General features: G+C 35.7%; 1 protein-coding gene across 1 annotated transcript; it reads right to left on the bottom strand.

The window, feature by feature from the left end:
• Positions 1-12,693: 12,693 nt before the first annotated feature.
• On the bottom strand, positions 12,694-13,568 carry LOC123666478. The gene is made up of 3 exons (XM_045600569.1): positions 13,266-13,568; positions 13,021-13,185; positions 12,694-12,834 (listed from the first exon to the last, which is right to left on the bottom strand). The coding sequence occupies exons 1-3, from the start codon at positions 13,566-13,568 to the stop codon at positions 12,694-12,696; spliced, it is 609 nt and encodes a 202-aa protein (XP_045456525.1).
• Between the last annotated feature and the right edge of the window lie 8,273 nt (positions 13,569-21,841).

Here is a 21,841-nt window from a genome sequence, read left to right as displayed (position 1 = left end):
ATAATAACAAATATAGTCTACATATCTTCTAATCGTCGGTCCCGGTTGTTATCACGTACACCTGATAGCGATCGTTACTCATAGCAGGGAATATATCTATCAACTCGAATTGGAGCAGCGTAGTGGATTATGCTCTGATCATGCTCTGATCCTTCTCCTATATGGGGAAAGAGTGTTATGCCCAGAGAGTGTGTGGATATTACAGGCTGGAGCGTTATATGTTCCATTAAGTTCCGCTCTGGTGTAGTTGTGTGTGTGCCGTGTCGGCAATTACACGCTGGTTTGTGGGTTATTTTTATTTGAAAACTAGCTGACCCGACGAACTTCGTATCGCCTAACACAAACTTTATCGTATGGTATTAAAGTTCAAATTGACTTTTAAGTATTATCACAAATCTTTTGTATGGGAGTATAGAAGTGTTGTTTTTAGACTTTTTCAGTAAATTTTTTTTTTTTTTTAATTTTTCTCTCCGTAAGAACCATCCTCGTACTTCAAGGAATATTTTTAAAAAAGAATTAGCGAAATCGGTCCAACCGTTCTCGAGTTTTGCGCTTAGCAACACATTCAGCGACTCATTTTTATGTTATAGATATTTCGTGATTAAGTGATTGAGATATTACAAGCTGAATCTTAGTATAAAACATAACTAATATATATGTTCCTACGGTAACTCAACATCTGTGTTTTAGGTGGTTACCGTTTTGTAATCAAGGTATCTGGAAAAGTTTCTAAAAGAGAAAATTTAAGGAAAAATCGATGTACACGCAAAAGAAACTTATTGCACTTCTGATTTAATTATAAAAGTATATTCACACTGACATTGAGAGCGGAAATTGAACCAACAATTAAAATTAAATAATGATTTTTTTGCTCGCAAATGAAAAATAAAACCGATTCCAATTACACTGATCACTAATACAACGTAATACGCATTATCAGAGATAACTCATAAAGTAAGCATGAAAGCTTGGTCAAATTTAAATGGAACTATATAACAAGTACCAGCTTGTTCACACAAATTCACGCCTAATAAATATTACACTACAGCCTGTAAAGTAGTGGGATACTGGGCATAGGCCTCTTTCCCCATGTAGGAGAAGGATCAGAGCTTAATCCACCACGCTGCTCCAACGCGGGTTGATAGATATATTCCCTACTATGAGTAACGATCGCTATCAGGTGTACGTGATAACAACCGGGACCGACGGCTTAACGTGCTCTTCGAGGCACGATTGGGAGACCCACAAGGACTTGCATAAACACCTAGACCACGGCAAACACCTGTATGGCCAATACAAATGTTTGTCATGTGCGGGGATCGAACCCGCAACCGCCAGCGCAACAGGTACAAGACATGGCTGGTTCCGCTGCGCCAACGCGGCGTCAATATATATTATGTATATACTTATTAAATCTTCATTAGGAGAATCACATCATCACATCAGCCTATCGCAGTCCACTGTACATAGGCCTCCCCGAGTTCACGCCAAACATCCCGGTTTTCCGCAACCCTCATCCAGCCTCTGCCGGCTAAAGTAAAGAACAGTGAAGCTGCCAGGAACTGAGGGCCAAAATTTTTAGTACGCACTCAAGACTTTTGCCCATAGTCATCAGGCTGAGTAGCATCGCACTGAAGAGGCTGCTGCCCGTCTTCGGACTTTATATTTGAAAGCCCAATTGGATGTTACCCCGCTATCGTGTTTTCCAATTTTAAGGCGCTAGTGGAACTTTTTTATTCCTTAGTTGCCTCTTACGACAGCCACAGGGAGAGAGAAGGTGGCTATATTCTATACTGCCGTAGCCACACAGCGAATTACTAAATCAGCACTAAAATAATTATGACGTCGTTGAATAATATCTCCATAATTTCATAACTTCAATTACACAACATTAATAAAAGTACAATAATTTTCAGCTTTTAACGATCGGTAAAACAAAGTTTTTATGTGACGAAAATTTTATGAACTATCAAAACAAATAAATCAACTTTCGTAAAACTAAATTTAATCTAAATAATCCATTCGTTGCGTAATACGAGAATCATTTCATATCAGTTTTATAATTTTTTTTTAAATAAAACTACTTTCGCACGCTTAACTTGGGTAGTAAGCTGGTGAATGCGTGACGGGAGCGTTACGAAAAGTGTGATCGGGTGAGGCGAACGGGAGTTGAGAGGGAGATGTAAGTTGGTGAAGATAGGAATAGAGAAAGTTACGCTTCGTAAATTTTACTTCAGTCTTGTGGTCTAAAGCACATTCGTTTTTTTATCATATTTTCTGGTTTTGTAGATAGGAGTCTAAGATATCGGTAGCATTACAAGCGTATTGATGACTCCTTAATAAATAAACAATTTGTTTCACCTGAGGGTAGTTAACTTTGAGGATATCCCGCGCCGGGTTTTTTTTTTTTTTTTTTTATGTCACTAGGTCGGCAAACAAGCGTACGGCTCACCTGATGGTAAGCGATTACCGTAGCTTATAGACGCCTGCAACACCAGAAGCATCGCAAGCGCGTTGCCGACCCAATCCCCAATCCCCCCAGGAGCTCTGGTCACCTTACTCACCAACAGGAACACAATACTGCTTAAAAACAGTATTATTTTGCTGTGATCTTCTGTAAGGTCGAGGTACTTCCCCAGTCGGGCTGCTCCATATTTTGAGCAAGAAATTCCTGCTGTGCCCTACCAACGGGTTTTGAAAATATAGCGTACATACAGAAACGAGTTAGAAAAATATCTGTATGATGAATAAAGTTTTCGTTCTTCTGCACCACCTACTCTGTCTCGAGATTATATTAAATTTATCCCACCTTTAATTGGGTTGTTTGTAAGAAATGGCTAAATAGCCATAAGTCTCCCATTGTACTTCACAGCCTGTATTTTTTTTTTAAATGTGTTTAATGTTTAAAATGTAGTTGTGGTGTACAATAAAATAAATAAATAGGATTATTATATTATATTATTTACTTAACTGGGGTAGGGCATAGCAGGAATTTCTTGCTCAAAATATGGAGCAGCCCGACTGGGGTAGTACCTCGACCTTACAGAAGACCACAGCTAAATAATACTGTTTTCAAGCAGTATTGTATTCCTGTTGGTGAGTAAGGTGACCAGAGCTCCTGGGGGGATTGGGGATTGGGTCGGCAACGCGCTTTCGATGCTTCTGGTATTGTAGGCGTCTAGCTACGGTATAAGCTACGGTAATCTCTTACCATCAGGTGAGCCGTACGCTTGTTTGCCAAACTAGTGATATAAAAAAAATTGGATTTTTACCAAATTATCAAACAAGTGAGAATCGAACCCGCGACCGTCGGTGTTAAGGCTCCGCCGACACGACAGACGCACCATTACACCAGAGCGGGTTAATTAATGATTTAAAATTGAAAGATTATGGCTGATTTTTTTTTTCAATTATTCACTCAAAAGATTTTTATTATGTAGTAGTAAACAAGTCAAGTACAGGTTGACTTGACTTCTTCGATGCAAACAAAACTCAGGAGCTAACTTAAGTCAACTCTTATTTTCTATTTGTTTTCTTCCATTAGTTTCCTTACAGATTTAAATGTGTATCTCTTATAAATTTACATTAACCATCCCAAAAACAAACTAATATTTCTACGCTATATCCTATGCCCAAAGGTTGTCTGGAAGAAATCGCTCTTAGCGATAAGACCGCCTTTGTACATCTTTATTTGCATGTATTACTTTTTTGTAATATCTCTTTGTGGTGTACAATAAAGAGTATTTATTATTATTATTATTAATATTTCTATAATTTTAACAAAAAAGACATTACAAAATAATCTATACAAAAATACACCGATATCCTGTAACAAACGATATTTACCACAACATCCCCTGAGCTATCGATAAATAATAAACGGGGACGGACTCGCCCCTTTTTTGTCAACTTTACGGTCTCTGTATTTACGACTTTTTTACGTTATTTTTATTTATACGTAAACCATAATCGAGGTAATGATAGAGACTACAATATGCACACGACGCGTTGTGTATTACAGGGAAGATGCGAATCGGTGGAACAAATTTTCATTTGTACTGTTATATTATTATAATACGCATCAATGTAAACGCGACGACGCCGCGTTGGCGCAACGGTTACAGCCATGGATTGTATCTGTTGCGCTGGCGGATGCGGGTTCGATCCCCGCACATGCCAAACATTTGTATTGACCATACAGGTGTTTGCCGTGGTCTGGGTGTTTGTGCAGTCCTTGTGTGACTCCCCACCGTGCCTCGGAGAGCACGTTAAGCCATCGGTCCCGGTTGTTATCACGTACACCTGATAGCGATCGTTACTCATAATAGAGAATATATCCGCCAACCCGCATTGGAGCAGCGTGGTGGATTAAGCTCTGATCCTTCTCCTACATGGGAAAAGAGGCCTATGCCCAGAAGTGGGATATTACCGGCTGAAGCAGTAATCAATGTAAATGTCCTGGTGTTGTGAAGTGAAAATTATTCCATAATAGTTGTGCCTGTAACTTTGTCCGAGTTTTGAATATTTACATGTTCAACTTGATTCTTTAAATTGGCATAACTTTTTTATTTATGAACCGATTGACATGAAACACATACTAAATATTAAGTGAAGCTTACCACAACATATTAGTGAAAACCACATCCACACATAATAACCACTTTAATGGAAATAATTGTGTTTGCTGGCAAACGAAAAAAACCGACTTCAATTACGTCGACAAGTAATACAACGTAAGTAGACGAAAAAATAGTCAAGTCAATACGCATTATCAAAGATTACTCCAAAAGTTGTAATCAGATCTCGATAAAATTTAAATGTGACCACATGATAAACATCTGCTTTCGATTAAATTAAAAATCATCAAAATCGGTACCCTTAGTAAAAAGTTATGTTGATTTTCAAGGTTTTTCCTCGATTTTTCTAGGATTCCATCATCAGATCCTGGTTTCAAAATCGGTTCCTAAACGACTAAGTTATCCCGAAACATACATAAATATATATACGGTCGAATTGAGTAACCTCTTCCTTTTAAATATAAAAAAAATACATCACAAAAAAAAATTAAGTTTCTACAAAGCTCTAAGCAGTTCATATTGGGTAATGTGTCATCTTTTCCCAGTATTAAGCTCCCAATCCTAATTAAATGATTCATTACACGCAACAGACAGACCCCTCAACTAGGTCAACAACTCTGTCTAGCCATACTAAAAAGATTGCTAGAATTACCCTAATAGACTTTTAGGTCAAACAGACTTCTTGACGGGCTAGACTTTAAATATTATATTACGATATAGGAAGTAGGTACATAACCCCATTATTTTTTTGTTCTTCAGACTAGTAGAAACAATTTTATTGTTGTAATTTGACGTAGTTTTAATATAACTAGTGGTCGCACAGAGGTTAAAATTCGACCATAATTTAAAAAAAAAATGTTAAAGAAAACCAAAAAATTATGAAAATAAAGAACCTTTTTAAAAAATCTCGAATTTGACAACAGACTTTGACAATCGTCAAAAAAGATAAGCGTGTGTGTGTCAATTACATAGTAGTGTGTAATGGTTTTTTTTTATTTATTGATTTAATGTTGTTTTTGCGCATAATTTCAAAAACTATTAGCATTCTGCACTCCTACTATATATAAATTATAAGTGTGCGAAATTTCATACTCCTCCGTCCGCGCAATTTTCGTAAAATGGGGTACAAAAATTTGCTTCACATATTAATATATAGATATTATTATATTTACTTTTTATAAATATATAATATATAATTAATAAAAATGTAAATATAATATATTTGTGCACGCTTATCTCTGTGTGGTGTGTCTCTATTGTGGTAAGCTTGAGTTAATCAATTTTTATTCAATGTCAATTGGTTCATAACTAAAAAGTTGTGCCAATTTAAAGAATCACGTGGAACATGTAAATAACCGACGGTGCTTACATTCCAAAACAAACCAAAAGATAATCATATAAAATCATCCAAATAATGCAGTCCAAAGTCACTATTCCACGCGGACGAAATCGTGGGCACAGCCAGTTTTTATATAATTATATCTAATGTATAAAATTCTCGTGTCCCGGTGTTTGTAGTTAAACTCCTCCGAAACAGCTTGACCGATTCTCATGAAATTTTGTGTGCATACTCGATAGGTCTGTGAATCAAACAACATCTATTTTTCATCCCCCTAAATGTTAAGGGTAGTCCACCCCTATTTTTTTTGAAATAATTTATTTTTTATTTTATTATGATTTGGCGTAGAAAAATTCATACACACCTAAATTTTCACCCTTCTACCATCAACCCCTATTTTTAAATAACGTTTAGCGGCAAGACAACGTTTGCCGAGTCAGCTAGTATTTATATATAAAAAGATATGTAAAATAGTGTTCCAGGTAATAGAAAGGTTGAGATCCGTGTAGGCAGGTAGTAAAGATTTCAGACTGAGGAATCACCTCAAAATGGAGGCTTCAATTAACACTATCGTCAACATCTGACCCTTGATCCAACAGTCAATAGCATATAGCCCCCCCCCCTTCCCTTTCCCTTGTCCCATTTTTCTTCTTTATCTGAATTTTACTAATACCTGATTTTGCGTCTAAGCGTCCTAAGGTTGGCTGGTAGAGAATGCTTTTAGCATTAAGCCCGCCTTTTGTACAATTCTTTTATGTATTGTGCAATAAAGTATTAATAAATAAATAATTTTTAAATGTTTTGAATTACTAAATGTGGTACTTATTTGAACTAGATATGCTTATATCCGAAAACGACTGCTAAGCAAACGAATTATCCGTTCATAAATCTGAATTAGATCGTGCCCATTATATGGCTGTTCGACATCAGTATGACAGTTTTCTCCGTCTAGACTCGTTGAAATTCAGAAGTTCTCATCGAAGCCAGACTAATAGTCAATTTTTGACACGAAATGAATGAGGCTGTCTCTATAACCAGCGACATTTATTTAAATAAGATTTTTTTTAACACTATAAGAATGTTTCGACGACGGCCCTGGTGTAATGGTGCGTGTACCGTGTCGGCGGCGCTTAAACAGAAATATATTACCTGTTAACTTACAATGACATAGTTTGTGTCGACGATCAACATGGATAACAATAGAAATATACTATATTGTATATCAGACACAATACAAGTAACATAGAAACATGCAAGAAAAAACAAAAAAAAATGTTTACAAAAGGCGGTCTTATCGCTAAAGAGCGATCTCTTCCATACAATATTATGAAAAAGGACATGAAAAAAATCAATATAAAGATGTAAATTAAAATATACTCATAGCTAACTATGGATACACTTAAAGTGCAAGAAAAGCAGTTATTTTCCATGCGTAGGTAACAGAAGTAAAGAACACTGTAAAAGAATCATAGCTTCTAATCACTTCACATTATTCTATCTCTTCACATTATGTAGTTAATAGGCAGGGGAAATAGTTTGAAAGGCTTGTAATCGGAATCATAAAATCGGTAACGCAATTATTTGAACATTTCATGAACATCATATATTATGTGATAAAGATACTAATACACTAAAATCATTCCTCCGGCGAGGTAGACATAAAATAATTGACGATCTTAATTCGATCTGAATTGTACCAATTATTTGTAGTAAAACTAGTAAACGCTTGATCGTCAAGCGGAATAGAATCGAGTAATAAAAAAAGTCGATGTGTCAGTTTACGATAACGCAGCTATAATATTGGCATCCACGTCGAATGCCAAACGTAAAAGCATATACGGATCAAAATATGGCCTACATCTGTTATTAATATCTTGAATTGTATTTTCCTATAATTGGGTCAGATGTATTAATTAAGTAATACGTATTTCTTCTTCGATTTCTTTTGGTTTAACAGCTTTTAATGGTGGTAAAAATGTACACATATACAAATACACATACACAATATACAAATAGGTCGGCACACAAGCATTACCTGATGGTAAGCGACTGCCGTAGCTTAGTCGTAAGCGCGTTCCTGAAACTCTATATTAAATTCTATATATTAAAAAAAACGCAACAAAATCTGTTGCGTTGTTTTAAAGATCTAAGCATACATAGTGATTGATATACTTAAAAATTCAATTTTTCTCAGATTTGCCAATATGGCTTAAACTTAAAGACAATACATAAAATAGAACAATATTCTCTTAATTTTGATATAAAATAGTCATTTACAAAGTATAATAAAACTTTGCGAAAAAAAACGAGTGTGCTTTAGACCACACAACTGTAGTAAAATTAATGAAACGTAACTTCTCTTTCTATCTTCACTAAATTATATCTCCCTCTCAACTTCCGTTAGCCTCGCGCGATTACACCTTTCCTAACGCTCTCGTCACGCATTCCCCAGCTTACTCCCCAAGTCAAGCGTGCGTGAAGAAGTTTGACTTTAAAAATTAAGCTTATATCGTTCCCGTTCAGTTATGCACTTAGTGACACATACAGCGATATACTTTTTAATTTTATTCCTAATGAGAGTAACGACCAATTTTACCCACCAATTGAATATCAAATAACTTATTCAGATTTTTATATTTCCAACCTTCATCCATCCATCAGCCTTCAACAGTCCACTGCTACACACAGGCCTCCCCTAATGTTCGCCACTCCGTCCGATCCTGCGCCCTCTGATCACAGCGGCTTCCCGCTGTCTTCCTTAGATCTTCAGTCCATCTGGTTGCTTGCTATTCGAGAACCTTCCTTCTGCATCGGTCGTCGCTTTTTATATTCAATGAGACCAATTTACACAATTGAATGCATCGAATTTCAAATTTATTTACATGATTATAACGTCGTTTATCGAATATCGAAAACGATAAAAATATTGTTGAGCTTTCAACATTAGGACTGTCATATTTCCCCGTTCTATTAGTTCTATAATTTATATTTTAGTGGGACATTTGTAATTACAATATTAATCTGTCATATATATTAAAAAAAATAACTCATATCTTAAAACATTTCATATCTATATATTCATATAGATCAATGATTTTTAGTCACAGTAAAAAGTCAAAATAAGAATTTGTTCTTTTTTATTACAATTCTTGTTTAACTTCAAGTTTTCAAAAAATTTTGTATTTTTTAAACGACTTCAAAAAAAGGAGGAGGTTACTCAATTCGACCGTATATATTGTTATGTATATATTATATATTTTTTATGTATGTTCGGGAATAACTCTGTCGTTTATGAACCGATTTTGATAATTCTTTTTTTGTTGGAAAGGAGATATCGCTAGTTTGGTACCATGATAAGGAAACCAGGATCTGATGATGGGATCCCAGAGAAATCGAGGGAAACTCTCGAAAATCCGCATAACTTTTTACTGGGTGTAACGATTTTGATGATTTTTGTGGTCACATTTAAATTTCATCGAGATCTGATTACAACTTTTGGAGTAATCTTTGATAATGCGTATTTATTTGACTATTTTTTCATCTACCTACGTTGTATTACTTGTCGATATAATTGAAATCGGTTTTTCTGCTTTCAAACCTGGCTTGTTTGCCTGCAAACACAATTATGTACTTAAATTAAATGTAATTAAAAAAATGTTTACGTGATGAAAATATTCAAAAATTGAATTAAAGCTGTTAAAGTACTCCCATTTCAATTTCAATTAAATATTTTAATTTATATATCATTTGATTTTTCATCATAATTTTATTACTCAAATAAAAATACCACATATATAGTTAAGAAACTAGTATCAGCCCACAATTTACTATAAAACTACATACATCATACGGCTCACCCAAACACTCGTTCCCCATCCCCCCCAGACAGACCGACGCCTTCCAAGGCTGTCTAGAATCTGAGGTTAAGGACTGGTACTTTTTTCTATCTAATAATTCCTTTTGGTACTGTAATATCTATGTTTTGCAACTTGTAATCTTTTTTGTGATTTTATTGAATAAATATCAGCAAAAAAATATATTTAGGAATAGACTTGCAATTGAGTCGTACAAACGAACGGTTTGCAAGTAATCGCTATACTTACGTCACAAGTCGCACGGAAAGCAAATAAACAGAAAAGTGGGGCAGTCTTTATTATGACTTTTAAATCTTGTTGTAGCAAAGATTGATTGATGCTGATTCTTAACCAGGACCCTTAAATCTAAAAATGGATGTATGTGAAAATAAGAGGCGTACAAAAAGGCGTTTACCGTTTTTATAATTATGTTTTTAAATCAAAATCTAGTGCTTGTTGTGTCCCATTTAGGTCACGATCTTATGAGCGAATTTTTGAGTAATCACTCGTAATGTGTATTTAGTTAACATATATTTTAATCTTACTGATTATTTTTGCTACTACCTTATTTGTATTAATTATCGATATAATTTAAAGTCTGTTTTTTTTTTCGTTTGCGATCAAAATCAATTATTGTGAAAAGAAATACCTATTTTATTCAACTAAAAACGCTTAAACGCTCTCGGATTTGCAGCGTGGTGGATTAAGCTCTGATCCTTATCCAATATGGGGAAAGAGGCCTGTGCCCAGCAGTGGAATATTACAGGCTGAAGCGAAATTGCGTATAAACATTTTAATTTAAAATAGTGAAGTCTAATCAAGTTAGTTGTTTACATTACATTTCAAAATAATATTTTCAAAACACGATTTCAAAGACAAAATATTAGAATCTTCAAGAAAAATTCCCAACACAGAGACACATATGGAAAAACTTCAAAGAAGTCTAGACCGAAAATGATTTATGTTAATAGGCCTTCCGAAAACAATTATCATTACTTCTTATCAGGAGTAAAAGGATAAACTTCCCATTTGTGTTAGAATTTTTCAAGTCGGTTGAGTAAAAGATAATTTACTATTGGTGGCTAAGTAACTTGGTGTTTTTCTAATGGTTTAATGACTTAAGTTCCACCGTTACTTATATGTAAGACTATTTTGTTTATTTGTGACGGAACTAGGCAACGAGTAATGTGTAATGTCTTTACAGTAATCTTTCAAGAATTAACATAAAATAATGATGGGGTCGTTGATTATGAAATGAGGTGGGGCACAGCAGGAAACACACAGTTCCACTACCACCTTGGAACTTAAAAAGCCGACCGATGGCGGGATAACCATCCAACTGCTGGCTTTGAAATACACAGGCCAAAGACGGGCAGCAGCGTCTTCGGTGCGACAAAGCCAGCCCTGCGGTCACCAACCCGCCTGCCCAGCGTGGTGACTATGGGTAACACACATGAGTTCACACCATTTTTGGCGTGAACTTGTGGAGGCCTATGTCCAGCAGTGGACTGTGATAGGCTGAAATGATGACAGCAGGAAATATTCTGCTCATAATCGGGAGCAGCCTAACTGGACAGGAATCTCGACCTTACAGAAGATCACAGCTAAATAAGACTGCTTTCAAGCAGTGTTGTGTTCCCGTGTAGTGACCTAAGCTTCTTGGGATTGGGTGAACATACGATGCGATGATTCTGGTGTTGCAGGCGTGTATAGGCAACGGTAGTCACTTACCATCAGGTGAGCCGTACGCGAACCAAAAGCTTTACCGACTTGTGTCTGTTAGATACCGCTATCCGTCAAATAACTTTGTCAGAAATTGGCTAGGAAATAAAACGAAAATATTGTACTGAAAAAGAAAAAAAGAGGAATTATTACTAGTGTTTTATTAAAGAGTAAGTCTTAAATCATGTTTCTAGGTTATCGGTTCTGAAGACGTTACACTAATCGATAACAAAACTACGATTTAATCTGAGCACATATCTATACAATACATAATTATATAATTTCCTAGTTCTAGTCCCTCCATTTATATAGTGTCCTTTAGACCACACGACTGAAGTAAAACTTCTGCACAATAGACCTGCACTGTGTCTTAGATATACGAAACGTAACTGGCTAAGTGAGAAAGAGAGAAAGGAAAAGTGTGCTTACATCTCTCTATCTTGCTACGTTCGTGTCGTTCGATCACACTTCGTAACGCTCTCGTCACGCACTATTAGCTTACTCCCCAAGTAAAGCGTGCGTGAAGAAGTTTTACTGCCAAAAAGGATTTTAAGGTAAACTTCTTTAAAATTGTTTTTTGAATTCGTTTTGATTTGAAACTCGATGAAACAAAAAGTTCGTCACGATAAGTAAACAAACACATAAATGTATAGAAGAGAATGAGAATAAATTACTGCACAAAACGAGTACGTGACGCGTTTTGCATGACACTTACGACATTTTCCACGAGATCGTGATCATCGTCTATACAAATCACAGCGGCCTACCTGATTACGACCTTTCAGAAGTTTCACTTCTGCCGCGTGTGAATAGATATTATTGATTCTTTGATAACCAAATAAGAATGTTTAAATAAAAATAATTAAATAGAATTAATCCGAAGTAACTATAAGATATGTCATTCTACCTAGTCCAGCTATAAGTCCAGCTTCTGTTACAAATCAAAATGCATTTTTTTTAAATGAAGTAATGTAATATTATTAAAATTTATACCTACATATTTATTAACGTCTCACCAAAAAAATAAAAAAATATTCTATTCGAAATGGCTACCTTTAGCTTCTATACAGGCCTTTAATCTGTTTGGCCACGAATCTATGGATTTACGCACTGTTTCCAAGGGAAATTTCGCCACTGCTTGCTCCAAAATTTTTTCAAGAGACTCAATGTCGCCGTGTCGTTTAGAGCAGGCCATGTCCTCTTAAACCGACCATAATGTGAAGTCTAAAGGGTTGAGGTCTGGCCTAGATGAGGGCCAGTCTCCAACTCTTATAAAGTCCAGAACGTTGGTTTTAAGCCAGACTTGGGTAGTTCGTGCCTTGTGACCAGTTGGAGAGTCCCGCTGGAAAGTCCAGGGTATATTTTTAAGAAATGTATTACTGAGTGATTTCACAACATGATCCAAGACTGTATCTTGATACACTTTGGCTGAAGTTTTCACCCCTTTTTCAAAAAATATAGTTTTGAGACTCCTTGATAACACGCCCCACCAAACCATCACTGACGTAGGATGATGACCACGTTGTACCTTTCCGACAACTTGAGCAGCTTCTTTAGAACTGTCAGCGTACACTGTATCATTTTGCTTATTGTAGTGTTCTTCAATCATGAAAATTTTTACATCGGTAAAGAGAATATTTCTGTGCCTTTCAACTGCGTATCGTGACAGAAGGCGTTTTGATCGATCCACTCTCTTTAATTGTAAAGATTGATTTAGGGGATGTCCTGTATATCGGCGATAAGCACCAAGCTTCAGGTCTTGTTTTATAATACGCGACAGAGCCTAGCGGGAATCTTCATTTCTCGCGATAAGATTTTTTGCTTCTTAATGGGGTTTCGACGAATTCTGGCTTTAACAGCATTAACAGCCTTTGTAGTTCTAACAACACGCGGCCGCCCCGATCTTTTCTGGTCTTCGACAGACGAAGTGATGCTGTATCTGTTGTTTGTACGATATACGAACATACGGCTGATACCAAGCTTTTGAAGTGTCTGGAATATGATCGACGGCTCCATACCTACTTTGTGCAAGGCAGCATTCACTGCAACCCTATTTTCTTTAACACCCAATTCCATATTGTAATTTGATAATGAACACGAAAAAATACGTGAAATGGCGCAAAATCGAAATAAGTTTTTAAAATAATATACGTGTTCCAATTTCAAAATATTTAAAAAGTTGAAAAAAGGATAAGTTTTTATGTAACAGTATTAATGGCCAGACTAGTTATTCTTTAAACTCCAGAGAAGACATCTATACTAATATTATAAAGCTGAAGAGTTTGTTCGTTTGTTTGTTTGTTTGTTTTCTTGAACGCCCTAATCTCAGGAACTACTGGTCCGATTTGAAAAATTCTTTCAGTGTTAAATAGACCATTTGTCGAGAAAGGCTATAGGCTATATAGCATCATGCTAAGATCAATATGCGGAAGACTAATGAAGAATGTTTCAAAATCGTGTTTTTTTTCGCTTTGAGAGCTTCAGCTGCGTGAGCTGCGTAAACAGTAAAATTTTCGCAAAAATTATTTACGACAGAAATGTTACAATTCCACACGGATGAAATTGCGGGCGAAAGCTAGTATTATATTTTTTTTTTATGAAAAAACGATTATCTTGCAGTACAGTAGGTATATTGTCATCAACACCGCAACGTAACAGCTTTTGTAACTAAAAACAACTAATAGATAATATTATATAAAAAAAAATGTCGCAATAGCGTTGTTATCGTTAAAAAAGCGATCTCTTCCAGATAACCTTCGGAGAAGGTCAGGAGCAATACGAAATCTTTACGAAGCACTGTGTAGAGATATATATAATCTATATATTGTTACGTGAAGCAAAAACTTTGTATCCCTTTTTACGAAAATTGCGCGGACGAAGGATTATGAAATTTCGCACACGTATAGTTTAGTTAGTAGGAGTGCAGAATGCTATGTTTTGAAATTATGCACAAAGAATACATTAAATCAATAAAAAAAATTACACCACTGCCATGTATTTGACACACATGCATATATACTCTTTTGTTTATTATTATAGAAGTATAGTTTTGACAACCGAACCTTGATAATGTTCAAACTTATAATTTAAATTGATTGTTGTTGAATTGCAACCAATGGGCGATTACGCTTCAGTCTGTAATATCCCACTACTGGGCATAGGCCTCCAAGGCCCACAAGGACCTGTGACCGTTGCGCCAACGCGGCGTCAATAAAACATATATATACATAAATATAAAATCATCATATTAAAAATTTCGATCTAGCGGTTATATCGTTCCATAGCTTAATTGGCTAGAGCACCGACACGGTTAGTCGGATATGCAGGTTCGACCCCCGCTCGAACGCTCGATTTTGATATGAATTTCCTAATGTGTGGGTCTTTGAAATACACAGGCCGAAGACGGGCAGCAGCGTCTTCGGTGCGACAAAGCCAGTACTGCGGTCACCAACCCGCCTGCCCAGCGTGGTGACTATGGGCAAAACACATGAGTTCACGTTATTTTTGGCGTAAACTTGTGGAGGCCTATGTCCAGCAGTGGGCTGTATAGGCTGTAATGATGAATGTGTGGGTAACGAAAAAATAAAATCGTACAAATCACAAAATACCTTTTGTAAATAATAATTCTGTTGGCTCACAGACGAAAAAAAAACGGACTTCAATTACATTATCAAGTAATACGTGTGTAGAAAAATAGTCAAGTAAATATGAGCAGAGAGAGATTAAAATGTTAAAAGCTTATCACTCGGTGGAGGATTACATATTTGATAAAGATGCGTGGACATAGTGACGCTGTATTTCATGCAACATGTTACTAATTTTGTACTAAAACACAGTTTATACATTATTTTTCAAAAGAGTAACTGCGGAGTTTCTTGCCGATTCTTCTCTGCAGAATCTACATTCAAAATTGGTGGTAGCTTTACTTTTACAAATACAATAATTTATTTTTAAAGTTTTAATTTGTAAAATGACGATTCGAAAGTGCTCTTGGAGCCTATATGTATAAAGCTGTTTTTGATTTTGATTTTGATTTTGCACTCGTCAGATCGCGATCAACTTTTAATGGATCTAACCACAAAACAACCACCATCTTTCTATTAAAAAAAAATATCATCGATATCGGTCGACCCAATAAAAAGTTCTGAGATGGTAACACTTATAAAAAAACACTCGAATTGAGAATCTCCTCCTTTTTTATAGTCAATTAAAAAAATACAGTCGAATTGAGAACCTCTTCCTTTTTTGGAAGTCGGTTAAAAAGGGCGACAATCAAGCGTATGTCCCACCTGATAGTAAGCGGTTACCATTGCCTGTAGATGCATACAATATCAGAAGCATTGAAAGCGTGTTGCCGACCCAAAAATTTAAATACCTCCTTAAATGGTCCTGCTTATCGATCACAGTCTAGTTTATCTTTTGCAAATATAAAAAGATATAAATAACGAAGTATACAATTTATAGTATATTGTAATATGACAATATTCGTCACATTCCATAGTTTTTCAAAAGCCAACCTGCTGTGGAGTAGCACGGTATAGAAAGTCCATGCCCAATGTTGCTTGTTGGTAGCAATTTAGTCTGTTAATATTCGGCACATTTAAAATAATGTTTTGTAAAAGCTGTCTACCTTCAGTGGAGTGGAACTGTCTGGTATAAAAAGAAGAGCCTAACGCCCATTGTAAAACTTTTAAAAATGTCTTTATTTTCTTAATATGTTCATATTAAAAAAAAAACTCTGAAAAGTTTCGTAAATGTTCAGTACTATTACACATAAGAGTAAGAGGCGACTAAGGGATAACAAGGTTCCACAACCACCTTGGAACTTAAGAAGCCGACCGATGGCGGAATAACCATCCAATTGCTGGCTTTGAAATACACAGGCCGAAGACGGGCAGCAGCGTCTTCGGTGCAACAAAACCAGTACTGCGGTCACCAACCCGCCTGCCCAGCGTGGTGACTATGGGCAAAACACATGAGTTCACGTTATTTTTGGCGTAAACTTGTGGAGGCCTATGTCCAGCAGTGGACTGTATAGGCTGTAATGATGATGATGATGATGATTACACATAACGAAATAAGTACCATTTTATGAAAGTTTTGGACTAAATTCAGAACTAATAAATCAAATGATAGTCTCGAGGCCGTTTGTATAAATTAAATACTAGATGCTAAGTCTTTCTAGAACAATTCCAGAACTTTCTTTCAATAATACTGACTTACACATAGTCTGAGATCCGAACTAGATATCGTTCACATTTATGCTTGATGGATAAAAATTATTTAATATCTACTTTAGTACCTCAAGGATAAATCGGGAAAGGGTTGCCTGGAAAATTCCTGGCCAGGCCATATTATATTCGCCAGCCGCCATTCAAACCAGATTTTTAGCAGACAGCCCTATGTCATCGTATTAGTAATGAAACAGCGCGCATTTTGATGTAAGACTTATTTACTAAACACGAGGATGTAAGTAACAAATATTCATATATAATAAGCCAATATACCTGTCACCCTGTGGCATGCCAAAAAAATAATAGACAATCCAACGTTTGCGTTTTCTACAGACTTCATACTGTGAGTAGGTATTAAATTAATTTTTTAAACTGATGGGTGCATTTTTAAATAAATATAAATTTTTCAAATTTTAATTAATTATATCCGTAAAAATTCCATTTATGGCTTGTTTTATTTTTCTTGATTTGTCCTGATTTGTAACACTCGATGGCCACCCTACGAAAAGAACACGTGCAAACAGAGCGAGTTCATAAACTCCGTAATTAACGTGTAATATGATACCCAGCGTTAAAACGAAAAGTTTTCCGAGGGTTGCCCCGAGAACGATGATAAAACAATGGGATTTATCTTCGGAGTTAAACACACAGAATATTTTTGCGCTAGTAATAATCTACTACTAATGACAGAACAGAATGTTAAAAAGTTTGTTTGCTTAGCGTGCTAATCTGAAGATCTTATGGATTTTTTTTCGGATTATGTAGGGATTTTTGAAGTAAAATTTCTTTACTCACGCTTGACTTGGGTGTTAAGCTGGTGAATGCGTGACGAGAGCGTTACGAAAAGTGTGATCGAGCGAGGCGAACGGAGCAAGAGAAAAAGGTGCCAGTTTCGTTTCGTACATCTAAGACACAGTGCAGGCCTATTTTAGAGGCCTATTTCTAAAGAAGTTTTACTTCAGTCGTGTGGTCTAAAGCACACTGGTTTTTAATTAGAATCATATCAAATTTTGTAAGCATCTGTAATTTGGTCTAACTTATTGATCTCAATATTTGTTATAGCAAATTTTATGTTTATTATACAACTTTAGTGTGTATTTATCGATTAGTTCTATAAAAACCTAATAGATGGCGTTTTGGCATCTAAGTTTCATATATATCCGGTAGATGGCGCCGTACTCCTATTTCTAGATTATAGATGGCGCGTTTGAATATAAAATTTACATATATTTTTATAAATTATAATTACTGAGCGACAGCGACGCGTGGCTGGGTCAGCTAGCGCCATATAAATAAATAACTACATAAGCAAATTCTTATATGATGTTATTTATGTATCGGTGTTTTATTTATTCAAAGCTAAAATAAAATAAAGTTACCGTGTACATAATCATAAGTCATTATAAGTTCTTATATTCACGTAAAAAAATGGCGGAATAAATTTCTCCGGATCATCTGGTAATTTAATAATAAAATATATATTAGCTTATTAGAACAGCGTGGGCGGAGATCAAAGGTTAATTCCGAAATAAGGTTTTATAAATATTTTTGATGATATCTTGAATGGGGTCGCGAAGCCTGCGACGAGTCGGATCGAATTGTGAAGCGTAGATTGGACGCTGATAGACAGGTGGTTAATTAACGAAATATTTGGTAATTTTATAGCTATTTAAATTAATATACTTCTAAACTTTATTTCATTTTGAGTGTGGGTGATACATTACAAACACACACATACACATACACACACACTCAGCCTGTCGCAGTCCACGGCTGGATATAGGCCTCCACAAGTTCACGAAAAATGGCGTGAAATCATGTGTTTTGCCCATAGTCACCACGCTGGGCAGGCGTGTTGGTGACCACAGGGCTGACTTTGTCGCACCGAAGACGCAGGTGCCAGATTCAGTTGAATAAGTAATGAAGATATAATACTTTTAAATAGGAAAAAAAATACACTTCTCAAAGAAATCAATTCTGTTTCTGACTCGAATATAGCTTACAAAACTTTTCATAAAAATCTCAATGTATAAATAGAAATATCCCTTGTTGATAATATATAAATAATTTTATATGATATGATATATGAATGAATCATTCATATCGGATGAATGGGAAAAATTTTATACGTATTAAGAAGTTCCAATATCAGAAGGTATCCGAAAATATTCACTTTCATTTGCTATAATTAACCTAATATGTTGTGGGCGTTTAATCGAGAAAATATACCAAAGAAATATCACATATTATATATTTATATACGTTACAATCAGTCGAGATAGTTCGGTGTATGACATAAAATTAAACCACAAGATTCAATCAATAACATTACATCAAGAATTCGTTATGTCGAGTACGGTGATTTAATCGCTAATTGAATTTATCGTTTCTCTCCCTCTCTCTCTCTCTCTCTCTCTTTCTCTTTCTCTCTTTAATGTTTAATTTTTGGTAATTTAAGGAGCAGTCTGCACATACACCACCATATAAAGCATAACCATTTTTGTGTCTGGCGAGTGCGACACTCTTAAACTTAATAAAGTTTTCAGGAGTGTATAGTATTTAATTTAAATGTATTATTATAATGAATACATAAATAAATGTTCTTTAATAATTTTGTTTGATGTGGAGCTATCACCGATTGTACAAGCAAATTCTGTTAAAACCCATCAACCAGAAATTTATCAGTTACCCTCGTTTAAAGACTGTCAACACAGATTTCATCTGTTGTAACACAAATATCCTGCCTGATTTAAAATATTTCAAATCCAACTAGCGCCACTAAATTATTAAAGCAATTTAAAAAAAAAAGGAATATAATGTTTCAAGTGTTGAGAGTCCGCAAATTTATATATAATTTTTAAGATTATTTGCTCAGATCTTTTGCAGACATTAATTGATTTTATGTAAGACGATATTTCTTTAGCAAATGTAAGCTTATATATAATAATAGATAGCCATCTACGTAACGAGTACACCCACGAATCAGCGGAATTACTTTTACTAGATGCCTCTTGAGTACATATATTAGTATACATACGCTTCAGCCTGTAATATTCCACTACTGGGCATAGGCCTCTTTCCCCATGTAGGAGAAGGATCAGAGCTTAATCCACCACGCTGCTCCAATGCGTGTTGGCGGATATATTCCCTACTATGAGTAACGATCGCTATCAGGTGTACATGATAACAACCGGAACCTTTATTTTATGTAACTTTACAACAACTTTTACGAAAACCTAGTTTCAAGAATATTTTAATAGAGCTATATTACTATGCAAAAAAAATCCATGCAATAGCAAATAGGAGAACGTGAATTAGACCGAAAAATTTACAATAATTTTTTCTGGTAATATCCACATTAAAATTACAAAAAGGCTACTACTCTCGACTTACGTCACTCATCACAGTAGGCACCGAATTTTATTCAATAGTAAATATATTAGATATTATCTAATAAATATATTTTAGCCACTTCCAGATAACCTTTTCTATAACAATGGAGGGTAATACAAAGGTTCTAATTTTAATTTCATTACCAGGACCAATATTGTGTGGGCACGGTGTATATAACGAGAAATTCTTCTGATATCGTACAGTCTCCTCTTCAACTTTGCGAAAGATTGATCTTAAATAAAAATAATATATTTATAATAGCTATTTCTAATATTTCAAATTTTCGTATATTGAAGATTTTTAGGAAAGTTAATTGAAGTTACATTTGATTGTGATTTACAAAGGTAAGTGTTGTGTTTAAATAAGTATTTAAGTTCTATTACCCGCTGCCTTGGAGGATGTCTTTAAGAGCTTGGATTGGGGGGAACGAGGCATCAACGTCAACGGTGAATTCATCTCTCACCTTCGTTTCGCCGACGATATTGTCATCTTTGCTCAGACGTTGGATGAGTTAGGCCAAACGCTGGCCGGCCTAAACGAGTCCTGTCGGTCTCTGTATAAACTTGGACAAAACGAAAGTTATGTTTAACAACCAAATCATACCGAGACCGGTATCGGTCGAAGGTACCCTTCTCGAAGCTGTTCAGGATTATATTTACCTAAGCCATACTATCCAACTAGGCCGCAACAACTTCGAGAAGGAGGCCAATAAGAGGATTCGGTTGGACTGGGCGGCGTTTGGCAGGCTTCATCGAGTTTTCACATCGAAGATTCCGTAATGCTTGAAGACAAAAGTCTCCGAGCAATGCGTCCTTCCTGTGTTAACATACGGAGCTGAGACGTGGACACTGACGAATGGACTGGTCCACAAGCTTAAAGTCGCTTAACGTGCAATGGAACGGGCTACGCTTGGGGTTTCTCTCAAAGATATGATTAGAAATGAGACTATCCGCGAGAGAACAAAAGTAACCGACATAGCCCACAGAATTAGGAAGATGAAGTGGCAGTGGGCTGGTCATCTGTGTCGCAGGACCGATGGCCGTTAGAGCAGACGGGTCCCGGAGTGGAGACCGCGTCTTGGCAAATGCAGTGTGAGACATCGGCCCGTTGGACCGACGATCTACGTAAGTTGCCAGTGTAGGCTGGATGAGGATTGCGGAAAACCGGGATGTCTGGCGCGAACTCGGGGAGGCCTATGTCCAGCAGTGGACTGCAATAGGCTGAGCTGACTGACTGACTGATGATTACAGATGGACTCACATACACATATTCTCTCACTCAAACACATTCACGCACACAAACAAGAATATTTTATTTCGTTAACAAACGTTTACCCTGTATCACACTTCACGTTTGTCTAATTTGTAATTAAATATAGATTCCTAGAGGGGAGAATTCCCTTTTATTCTGAGATACAGTTATCTAACTAGTTCAGATAACAAGTACACTTTGATTTGAAATACATTTCTTTGTACCACATTAACAATAAATGTGTTAATTGTACCTATTTATTCATAACCAATAAAATTTATTTTTTATAAATAATTAAATAATTTAAAAAAAAATACAATTTGAATGAGTTGTTAGATGATTTAGTGCTTTCGAAGCCTGCTTGAAAAAAGTTAGTTTTAAATTTGTTGAACTTGATTTTACTTATTAAATACTGTTTAATTTCAATAATATTTCCTCCTCAGATTTATTTACGAATTAATCTTAATAAAG

The sequence above is a fragment of the Melitaea cinxia genome, chromosome 26, assembly GCF_905220565.1.
Source record: "Melitaea cinxia chromosome 26, ilMelCinx1.1, whole genome shotgun sequence".
Classification (NCBI taxonomy): Eukaryota; Metazoa; Arthropoda; class Insecta; order Lepidoptera; family Nymphalidae; genus Melitaea; species Melitaea cinxia.
Note: the sequence above shows the minus strand (reverse complement) of the source record. Positions and strands in the feature narration are given on the sequence as shown.

What these genes read in the sequence shown, in the direction of transcription:
- LOC123666478 (XM_045600569.1), bottom strand. Translation starts at nt 13,568, where the DNA reads ATGGAATTGGGTGTTAAAGAAAATAGGGTTGCAGTGAATGCTGCCTTG. An exon ending in TTCCCGCTAGGCTCTGTCGC is followed by an intron (nt 13,186 to 13,265) that starts GTATTATAAAAC and finishes TTACAATTAAAG; the next exon opens with AGAGTGGATCGATCAAAACG. An exon ending in CTGCTCAAGTTGTCGGAAAG is followed by an intron (nt 12,835 to 13,020) that starts GTACAACGTGGT and finishes TGGACTTTCCAG; the next exon opens with CGGGACTCTCCAACTGGTCA.